The following is an 11,582-nucleotide window of genomic DNA, read 5'->3' as shown; positions in this document are numbered from 1 at the left end:
AAGAATTTGCTTCTGCCAAATGGCAGAAGGCTTTGGCCTGGGGGCAAAACGACTTCTGACTGGCAGAAAGCCGTTGGCAACGTACTACTGGCGACCAGTAGTTTGTTGCCAAACTTTTTTTAAAATTATTTTTTAATTAATTTATTTTTTCTATAAAAAACCTTATTTCAATTTTTCATTTTTACTTTCATTTACAATTACAAATTTTCTCAACCTTTTAAATCTCTCCATCTCTCAAACTCCCAATCTCTCAAACTCTCAATTCAACTATTTATATATTTTTAATCTCATTTTTATTTTAATTTTATCATTAATCAATTTATAATATGGATTCAATGTCAAATGCATTCAATCTATTTGAATATTATCATGCTGGCATTGATGTTTATTATATGATAATGCACAAGGTGGAATAGATGGAGTACCAACAGTGTGAAAGTGGTACGAGTACAAGTTCGCATTATTCGACAGACAGAAAAAGAAAACAAACTTCAATGGTATGAGAAATCTTTGATAGAATAGAGGAAACAATAAAGGGGAAAATTAATTGTCGAGCAGTATGCAAACATTGCGGTTCTTGTTTAACATGGCAAGTACAAATGGGATGGGACATTTTCGCCGACATGTTATGATTACTGTAAAAAAATTCCACATAAACTTAGAGGACAACAAACAAATTGCATTCACCAGATTGCGATATGTTGGTCCTGGTGCCACTTCAGCAGGAGGTCCGAGCGGTTCTGGACATATGAGATAAATGTCGACTTTTACGTACGATCAAATGAAGGTACGAGATTACATGGCCAGGTATGTCGTTGCTTTTGATCAACCTTTTAGTTATGCAGAAGATGAAATTTTAGAATGGATGATGCAAAATAGTATTCAACCAGCATTTAGAAGAATTCCTAGGTCAACTCTTAGGTCAGATATATTGAGAAATATGAATTAATGAAAATAAAAATTATTGGAGAATTAAGTAATTTTAATGGTGTTATTTCAATAACTTCTGATTTATGGACTGCTTTAAATCAATATATAGGGTATCTTTGTGCAACTACTCTTTATATTAATTCTGATTGGCAATTATGCAAAAAAGTTATTGCATTTAGAAATTTAGAATATCCACATAGTGGTCTTGCAATTTATCGTGTATTAGCAAATATTTTTGAGGAATATAAAATTAATAATTTTTTTTTCAATTACTTTTGATAATGCTAAAAATAATAATAAAGTTATTGAATATATGTATATTATTTATCTCCTCCATTTAATGAAAATTTTTCATGTTAGGTGTGCATGTCATATTATTAATTTAATTGCTCAAGATGGCTTGAGTTAGGCAAAAAAACATTTAGAAGTAATTAGACATGTCATTGCATATATTTCATCATCCCTATCATGGGTACAAGCATATCATCAATTATATAGATCAATAGGGTTAAGAAGGAAAAAATTAAAAATAGATATTAGCACTAGGTGGAATTCAACATATCTCATGTTGAAAGCATACGAAGGGTATGAAGTTCCTATAACACGATACTTCAATACCCAACCAATGGATTCGCAAGATCCTATTTTTTTGACAGATCAAGATTGGGAAATAGCTATGACTTTAATGAACTTGTTAGAGCCATTGAAAACAGCCACAGATCATTGTTCAGGTGTGTATTATCCAACAACTTGTTCTATAATATATAGTATGGTAGAAATAAGTGATATTTTTAAAGAACACAGGTATCGTCACTCTCATAATGCTTTTCAAAATATATGTATGCAAATGGAATAAAAATTTTAAAAATATTGGAGTGAAATTCCTTTACTTTATTCTGCAGCTACTATTTTAGATCCTAGGGCAAAAACTAATGGATTACAAAATTTATTTGATGTTATTAATAAAAATTTGTCAATTAATAACAATATAAATTCTGTTGAATATGTTCAAGAATTTTTATTTGATATGTATAGTATTTATGAACAAAAATATGGAAAAACTAGACAAAGTTCTGCACCAAAGGTAAGTTCTGGTAGTTCGGGTAAAAAAAAGTCACGCATATGGTCTTTATTGCGTAAAGGTAAACAAACTGTTAGTCAAAGTATAAATTATAGTCAATTTTACAATTATATAAATATTGACCATTATCCTAAAATTGTTCAAAGATATAATGCTGAAAAACTAGATGTTTTGGCATGGTGGAAAGACAAGGCAGAAACCTTTCCTGTGCTTGTAGCCATAGCTCGAGATCTACTAACACCTCTAGTGTCAACTGTAGCATCAAAATCCGCTTTTAGTGCAGGGGGATGCATGCTGGATGATAGACGATCCAATTTACATCCAAATATGGTTGAAACGATAATGTGCATGAAAAATTGGATCAAAGCTGATTTTAAATTACAGAATCGTGTGACAGAAGATGTCTTTGAAGAATTTAAAGATTTGGATGTAGAAGATGAATAGATAAATATTATATAGTAGATAAATTTTATTTATGTTTTGTAATTTATACAATATGTAAATTAATTTATTTTTATTTTATTAACAATTTTTAATATTTTTTATCATGTAACCACGGTAATCCTCCGCCATAAGTGAGAGATTATAAATAAAATATTCGGGGTATTGTCCTCGATTTTAATAATTGAAAAATAATTTGTATTTAAAATTTTTAATTAAAACTTTTTTTTAAATATTTAATAAGACCCGGCCCGACCCATTTAATAAAGCCTGGCCCGACCCATTTAATAAAGCCTGGCCCGGCCCATTTAAAGCCCGTTAGTATATGGGCCGGGTTTTGGGCCTTTATATTTTAAAGGGTCGGCCCGATCCGAAGGCCCATTATTATTTGGGCCTCGGGCCCGACCCATTAGCCCAACGGGCCCAGCTGGAGTCGGCCCGGCCTGACCCATTGACGTCTCTAAGTTCAACCATTAGTTGAATTAATGATAGATCAAATAAATATTTAAATAATATTCAATCAAACATAAATATGACATAATGGAATGTTGTTAATATTCTTTGATGGATTTGGTTCAAGTCTTAGAAATTGTGAAGAGCAATAGTTTGAGTTCGATGGTACTCTTGCAACACAAAAGGTATTGTGGTCGTACTGGATTATTTGACAACTAGATTAAAGAAGGGTGAACAAAAAAATTGAACCAAAACTGTAGGTATCCAACTTTTGATTCTGATTTCTATCTGAAACTAGCCTATCATAGATAGGTTTCAATTTTAATTCTGGTTTCGGTTCCACCTTATAAAAAACCGAAACCGAAACCGAAACCGAAACCTATAAATAAATATCATATGCTAATAAAGGCCTTTTAATTAGTAATCTTATATTTGAAACCTTGAAGTCTTTTACTACTATTATTGACATGCTATTATCCTAGACTAAACAGAATATGGTGGAGATTATTTTTTCTCTTTCATCATCATCTTTCTGATTTTTCTTCTTTGAGGCTACTCGATCGAAGCCATGTTTTCATATGAAGTTCTTTTCTGAGACAGGTTTTTTTTATAAATTTGCATAAAATGAAGTTCACCCAAACAAGAAAAAGAACTGGATCTCTATTGAAATTATAGCTACCACTTCAGTCTAATTCATAACATCAATTGCTGGCATCAAGAAGAAAAAATTAACTCTCAAACAAACGTATTTATGTGCTTGTTCACGGTAAGAAAAATTATTTTGATATATTTTCCTAACAATAAGATGTAAAGTATTTTATACCATTTAATATTGTACAGTTCGAGTAAGAATTAGAACATGCTCCAAATAGATAACGTCAATTCCTATCCAAAACCGATTTTATGGGTTTCAAGTTTCTATTTTTAAGAACTCGTTTACCTTTAGATTAAAAAAAAGTTCAAACTCACTTGAATTTGAAAAAAAATTATCACACAAGAAGCTGAAGAAGAAGAAAAGTCATAAAAAAAAAAAAGAATCTATCAATTACTCATTGGATTCAAGTCAAAGAAGAAAAAAAAATCAGAAATAATAAATATATTAATCGCTCACTAAATCGAGCAAAAAAAAAAGAAAAATTATAAAAAATAATAAATATATCAATCACTCACTGTATTCAAATTAAAGAAGAAGAAAAATCATTGAAAAAGATCAATTTATCAATCACTCATTAAACTTAAGCCGAAGAAGCATATTCATATTGAAATTCAAATAAACTCAAAAGTTAAGTCCTAATAATTATAAAATATTATTAGAATAATATTCTCCTAAACAAAATTGTTCCATGATTTAAAATATAAAATTTTTTTATTAAAAAGTAAAAACTTTCCCACAACATGAACCCTTCATCAGTCATTATCAAAACAAAGAGGGGTAATTTCGTCAACTTAAATCATTTTTAAGAAATTTTGAAAACAACCAATTTTCCAAAACCCCCTCTAATAATTTGGCTAATTTTCCTTACAGTTTTAGTTAGTATCTTTCTTCTCTTCAGTAAGAAAAAATAAAAAATAAAAAACTCTGAGTTCAAAATGAGCAATTCCACGAACGTTGCCGCCGAATCATTCAAACCCGGACAGCGAGTTCACTCAGCCAACGACACGCGTCGAATCGGTACGGTTAAGTATGTCGGAGAAGTGCAGGGTTATTCAGGCACATGGATTGGAGTCGATTGGGACGGCGACGGAAACGGAAAGCATGATGGATCCGTCAACGGTGTCCGTTACTTCAATGCCCGAACCGAGAAGTCCGGATCCTTCGTTCGGGTCCAGAACTTGAGTCCAGGTATTTCGTTGCTTGAAGCTCTTGAACTAAGATACAAAGGCGAAGCTACTAAAGAGGAAGAAGGTCAGTGATTAATTTCAATTTTTTTAAGATTGTGTTACTTTATATTTAATTTAAAATCATTCAATCACCTGTATACCCATTTATTGGTTTTTTATAACGAAACATTGGTTAAATTGCAATCACCGAGATGATGATAATTTTAAAAGTACTGTTCCCGTAATGTGACTATGGCTGCTAGAGTTGGAAAATAATAATATATTCAGATATAGGTTGTATTTTTTTTTTTACAATGATGAGTGTAACACCTCACAAAGTGAATAAGTGATGTTGTGCCGTACCGAAATGTTCATTCTGGTAATGTTACTGTAATTTTGGCAACCAGTAACATGGCATTCTGTTAAAGTGGCTAACTGGAAGTTGCGCAGGCATCATTACTAGTTACTTTCAAGTTTCAATAATGTGATTGGTTATATGTAGCGATTACAGTTGCCTTATTATTTTAGTGCTGTGTTTTTGCATATTTCTTTCAGTTTGATGATGAAGTTTCTGTTATGTTGTGCATTCCATTTCTTTTTCGTTGTTTTTGGTAATGTTATGAGCATTTGTATTTGGGTAATGTAGATGAATTCTTGTTAATGTGGCTACTTTGTAGATGAAATGTATGTTCTATCAGCGACTAACAAAAGGGTGTCAGTTGAATTTGTGGGGAAAGACAAAATTCAAGATAAGTTAAGTAAATTTGAAGAGTTGAAGAGTGCCTCATTATCTTACATGGGTGTTAGCTCTCTTGGAGCTGGTATTGGTTCTATTGTACCAAGTAAGTTGCTTTCATTTCCTCTTTGTTTCTTGAATAAAAATTAATGAGTGAAATGATTTGAAAATTTTTTTCCCTGATTTGGTGATCATATTGAGTTCTTATAGTAAACTTTTGTAGAACTAAAGGAGCTTGACTTGACTGGAAATTTGCTTTCAGAATGGAAGGTGTGTAGTCCTGCAATTTGTAGTGTGTAAGAGTTGCTTTTATGTGTTTATATATTACCATATTCTGTTCTGCTCTTTGCATTAAAGTTTGTACTCATCTAATTTGTGAACTCTTATTTTTGCCGACTTTTGCACTTTCTTAGATTATTTAATTTGTGATATTTCTATTTATTTTATATGAGGTTGTCTTTGTTGTTGAACTTCCTCGTATTGCAATTCTCCACTTGACATATTGGCTCATTGTAAACATGCTACATTGATACTTTAATGTAGTGGCTTGTTATTTTCAAAGCTTATTGAAAACCTTGCGCTGGTGTTGTTGGCATATGATCTAGTGTTTTTCTAGAATCTTTTTATTAGTAAAAGTTGCTTCTGTTGCATAGTCTGGTATCTCTTTTGAGTTGGTCTTTCCTTGCAGGATGTTGGTACCATTTGTGAACAGTTGCCAGTTCTTACTGCTGTCAATCTTTCTCACAATCTGATGTCAAAGAATATCTCTGGGCTTTCACAACTAAAAGGCATCCGCATTTTAGTCTTAAACAATACTGGTATAAATTGGGTGCAGGTGGGTTATTTTTCCCTTCCTCTTTGCTTTTCAAGTTTTATTCATATACTTAAATGTTTAACTACCATATTTTTCTTGATATGGCAGGTTGAAATAATCAAGCATTCACTACCAGCAATTGAAGAGCTACATCTCATGGGAAATAACATAAGTGCTATACAGGTAGTGCTTGTTGGATAATATTAATTTATGGCCTTAAAGTCTCTATAATCTCATTAGCATACCGCTGTGCATATTATTTGTCATTATCTTTGAAATTTTATTTTGGCAAATTATTTCAGATTTCACAAAGATAATAGGTGGCTATTTAGCATAAATTTATTGCATGAATAAAAACTTGTTAGGGATGAAAATGAAAGCGATGAAAGTGCTATAATTGCAGAGATGGAATAGAAAGTATAGAGAGAAGAGTTCAGATATCAGTATGTATGTATGTATGTATGTATTCGGAATAAACCAATACAAGTATGAGCAATAAATTGTATTGGAATAGATCCCATGCTTACTGAGAATACACTAAACTGTTCATCTCTGCTTTCATGATCCACTGTAGTTGTTTGTGCCTTTCAATAATTAAAATCCTAAATCTTGTATGATCATATAATTCGGAATAAACCAATACAAGTATGAGCAATAAATTGTATTGGAATAGATCCCATGCTTACTGAGAATACACTAAACTGTTCATCTCTGCTTTCATGATCCACTGTAGTTGTTTGTGCCTTTCAATAATTAAAATCCTAAATCTTTTTGTTGAATGGATCTTTCTATTCATTCACTGGTTTCTAGCCAGTGTCATCATCTGTTATTCAAGGATTTGAGTCTTTGCGACTTTTGAATTTGGAAGACAACTGTATAGCTGAATGGAATGAAATCCTCAAGCTTTCTCAGCTAAGAAGGTTAGAAAGAACTGTCTGCTTTTCTATCAGCAACTTTTGGCATAAATTTACAATTGTGAGTTGCTAAATTTTGCTGTGATCCTTTAAATATGCTTTCTGGCTTTCAGCTTGGAGCAGCTTTATTTGAACAAGAACAATTTGGCCCGCATCTTTTACCCTGATGATGATACAATATGCAAGCTGCTCGGTGCATCTGAATCTCTTGAGAAAAGCTATATGCCATTTCAGAATTTGTGCTGCCTTCTTTTGGGTAATTTGTGATAACTTCCTATGAGTTTTGATGCTTCCTTTCTCTTATCTATTTTGCAATTGTTTCTTATTTTTTTTCGCTTTTTCAGGAAATAATAACATTGAGGACCTAGCCTCAATTGACTCACTGAATTTGTTTCCCAAATTGATGGTAATGTCTATGTTATCTGTCACATATTAAAGCCTCTTTCATATCAGCTTAGGAGCTAATAACATACGGGAACTTCTTGGTTATTATACATTCTTCAGGATCTTGTTATTGATATTTTCTTGAAAATATGTTTGATCAGTAATATGGACAATATTCCAGTGCATGTGCTAAAAGATTACAGCACTAATTGCCATCTCTTCCTCCATCTCACATACATACACAATTGTATGCTCCTCATTTTTTTTGGTTCATGGTCCATGTACAAAATCCTAGGATAGTTAATGGTTTATTCTCATTACTCGTCTTTTATTATATTGAAGGAAATAAGGCTTTCTGAAAATCCAATAGCTGATCCTGGAAGAGGTGGTATCCCAAGGTTTGTAGTGATTGCAAGATTAAGAAAGATTGAAATACTAAATGGGAGTGAGGTAAAATTGTAGAACTTTGATGCTAACAATTTTTGTTGCTACCCAAGGCTCTTCTGAATCTAATGCATCTGTATTTAATACAACTTTCAGGTAAGCCCTCGCGAAAGGAAGGACTCTGAAATCCGGTAAATAATATATTTTTTTATACTAGTCTGCTCAGTGCTCGCTTCTTCTGATTAATATAGGCAATTGTTCTCACCCCTTTGTTTCCTACCCTTGTGTTGTGTGTCTAGATTTCCGCTTTTTGTCTCTTTGCTGCCATTTTCTGTTAGGATAGTGGAACACTTGTTCTAATTTTAGAGGTTAGGTTTTATTATATAGAGGGGTAGTTAGGGTTATTAAGGGAGAAGGAAGAAAAAATGAGGATTTTTAAGCAACTTTAGGGTTGTGGGCCACCTTAATGCTGATTGTGGAGGGACTTTGGCGTCTCGGATGACTGGAAATGGGAGATCCTAACCCCTCGATTTGTCCAATTTATCTATGTAATTACCTTTGTATGAATAAAATAGTTTTGCTTGCGCTTTTCAGTACTGTTTGAGTTGAAATTGGGAATAATGGTCTGTGTCCCTAAAATTTTCCTATGGCTAAAGTAATAATAATCTGAAAGCTTTTAAGAATAAATGACACAAACAAGATGTCTAGTTGAGCATTTTTATCTTGTCGTGCATTGAAGCTTTATAGTGGCAGTCATAGGTTTGAGATGAGATTGCATCCAGGTGTAAGGTAATTAGTGGCCAGTTTGGTATATTAGAGACTTAAAATTGGACAAGAGGATTGCTGCAATTATATAATTGTAGCTAATTAGTTTACAGATAAGATGGAACTCTTGAAGAAAAATAACTGCTCAATTTTAAAGCGCTTTTGTTCTAATGAAAATACTTTACATGGAGTACTTTTATTGGCTGAAAGGGGGTTTACAGAGACAACATCCTCCACTTAAGTTTGAGAGAGAAGGAAAATTTGTGTAAAGAAATGAGGTATTGGAACAGGTTTATATAGGACGGAGTATTTCTTAGATAGTTATCAGGTCAGTAAATTGTTGTACAGAGTGTTTGTTGTTTCTTTTACCAAAAAAAGAAAATTGTTTTGCACAATTAAAGTGTGTTTGTGTTAGAGAGGAACAGAAAACGTAGATAACAATGGTCTGACTAAGAAGACTATTGTTAGTGATTTGCCAGACTATAATATTATCCAGAATCTTTCTTGCAGGTACGTTCGCCTTGTTATGTCAAAGTTGCATGACAATCCTGAAGAAGTAAAACAGCTTCATCCTAGGTAAATTTACTTCAGTGAAGAACAATTTGTCATCAACAATAGCCAGTTCAATCCTATAGTTGTCAGCTTATTTTTGAGAAGGGATACAGATAAATTATGGTGTATTGGATATTTCTGTCGAAAAGACCAGCTTAACATTCACCACTAAACTCTATCACAAGCCTGATGGAATACTTCATTTCTATTTCATTTCAGTAATGATATTCTTACTGTGGACTTAAAAAACTCAATTACAGATTTGCTGAGCTTAAGGCTTTCCATGGAATTGAGGATGAAAGGCCATCAGTTGGAGCAGCAGGACCCCAAAAACTGGCATCAGGACTTCTGTGTATGAATTGTGAATTTTCCTTATAGCTTCTTTTTTGGGCCTTTCACTGTTGGCATTCATCTTATAATATGCATCTATGCAGCTATCACCCTGAAATGTGTGGGTGCATCAATTGGCGAGAAGCCTTCATTGATTAAGAAATTACCAGCCACTACCACAGTTATATCCTCAACCTTCTTCTACAACTACTTTTGGTGTATACATTTTTTAAATATCACTTTTGATTTTTTATATTTCATTTCAGGTTGGCAAGCTTAAAAGCTTATGTGAAAGCTTTTTCAAGCTGAAGTCTGTCAGACCGAAATTGTTTCTTCAGGAAGAGGTTTGTCTTAGCCACCACTCCATTTATAAACATTAATGATCACAAAAACCCCAAACGATGTGATTAATTATACAGGATGTTCCATCATGGTGAACCTATGATCAGTATGACATTGTACAATTATAGGAATATCTCCCAAATCTCAAACATGTCTAGATCAATGTCTTTAGGCTCGGACCAGGCTTTGATTAATCCGACCAGCTGGACGGACGAGTAATGTTAGCTGATATAATTAAAAATTTAAAACGGATTTACTAAATATATTTATTAGATAATGTTGAACAATTAATGTTTTCAATCCAATGGTTTGGCTTCAGGTTCGAGTTGCTTCATCCTCAAGTTTAAATAAATGATGTTGACATTAACATGATGGTCCAACCAGATTGACTTGATGGTTGAATCGCAACCCGACGTGATTCATATGGTTCAACTTTGGGTGAATTTGCTAAAACGAGTTATAGGCTTGACCCAAATCAGATCGATCACCGGTTCTGGTTGGACCAGCTGGTTTAGATTTTAAAACAGTGGTCTAGATTTTAAATACACAAGAATTTAGATTGAAAAAAACAGGCACTTGCCTCAGAATTTTTTTGTTGGCAAGTTTTATATCTTTGAATTTGTAGGGTTCCCCATTACCATTGTTGCTTGACGATGAAATGGCTTCTTTGATGGACGTTGGAGTTGGCAATGAATCTACGATCCTGATAGATGAAGAGAGTTGATTAAAGTATTGTTACTTCGAAAACATCATTCAGATCCATGGAAGGTAGCATTCAGTCTTAATTTCCTCTCTGCATCTGCTTGTAATTTTTGCCTTTTTACCCCTCCGATTTTATTCCTTTATTCAAATTTGCATGCAGGTTTTTTATATGGAACCAATTGCTTTGCCAATATTTTCTAATTTCTCCCTAGCAGAAGTGTTCTTTCTGTGGTGTTGTGGTAAGTCCTTGGGATGATTTAATTGAGTACTGTTGCCTTATTTTTCTAAAACAAGTGCTATGAAGAAAGAAGAGCATAAAGGTCCTTCAATTTGAATGTTGAACTTCTATGTGGTCAATAGTGCTTGAGATGGTTGCTTCTTCCTTTTTTTTTTAAATAATTATACTCGTAAATTTTACTTATGGTGATTGAATATTGAAATTAAGAATTAAGAATTATTACTAAATGCAAAAGATTATTCACATAAAGTATAAATTATAAATTTAGAGTCTAAAACTTGATTTATGTTTAATTAGACCTGATGACATTTTATGTTATTAGAATGACACTATTCAAACAAAACACTTAACCAGAATTATGTTGAAACACTTAACCAGAATACGATCCGAATCATAAACAGGTTGACACAATATGACCTGATTGAGAAACGGTTGTGTTGTGTTAAAACAATTCATTTAACTCAAAACAATACATTTTAAATGTTTTCTATTTATACATTATTTGAATTGATCTAATTTAACATGTTTTGACATGAATGACACTATTCAAACAAAACACTTATATACGGGTTGTGTTAAGGTTAACATGTTGTATTAATGTAAAAAATACTAATACAATTTGATGTAGAATTAATGTAAAAAATACTCAATCCAAACCTGCTATTTAACATGTTGTATCAGGTCAGAAGATCATA

At 32.6% G+C, this 11,582-nt stretch overlaps 1 protein-coding gene across 1 annotated transcript; it reads left to right on the top strand.

Annotated features, from left to right (window-relative positions):
• The first annotated feature begins 4,411 nt into the window (after positions 1-4,411).
• On the top strand, positions 4,412-11,029 carry LOC123205360 (tubulin-folding cofactor E-like). Its single transcript, XM_044622304.1, has 16 exons — positions 4,412-4,811; positions 5,404-5,568; positions 5,686-5,732; positions 6,151-6,297; positions 6,385-6,459; positions 7,087-7,196; positions 7,304-7,446; positions 7,535-7,596; positions 7,917-8,024; positions 8,115-8,149; positions 9,234-9,299; positions 9,536-9,627; positions 9,710-9,786; positions 9,872-9,949; positions 10,573-10,715; positions 10,810-11,029. Exons 1-15 carry the CDS (start codon positions 4,496-4,498, stop codon positions 10,669-10,671), a joined length of 1,620 nt encoding a protein of 539 aa, XP_044478239.1. The 5' UTR covers positions 4,412-4,495; the 3' UTR covers positions 10,672-10,715; positions 10,810-11,029.
• The last annotated feature ends 553 nt before the right edge of the window (positions 11,030-11,582 follow it).

This window comes from Mangifera indica, unplaced genomic scaffold (assembly GCF_011075055.1).
Source record: "Mangifera indica cultivar Alphonso unplaced genomic scaffold, CATAS_Mindica_2.1 Un_0004, whole genome shotgun sequence".
Lineage (NCBI taxonomy): Eukaryota > Viridiplantae > Streptophyta > Magnoliopsida > Sapindales > Anacardiaceae > Mangifera > Mangifera indica.
Note: the sequence above shows the minus strand (reverse complement) of the source record. Positions and strands in the feature narration are given on the sequence as shown.

Bases quoted from the DNA above. Each gene is read 5' to 3' on its own strand.
- LOC123205360 (XM_044622304.1), top strand. From the start codon at position 4,496: ATGAGCAATTCCACGAACGTTGCCGCCGAATCATTCAAACCCGGACAG. The intron at 6,298-6,384 runs GTGGGTTATTTT...TTGATATGGCAG, and splicing joins CTGGTATAAATTGGGTGCAG to GTTGAAATAATCAAGCATTC. The intron at 8,150-9,233 runs GTAAATAATATA...TCTTTCTTGCAG, and splicing joins AGGAAGGACTCTGAAATCCG to GTACGTTCGCCTTGTTATGT.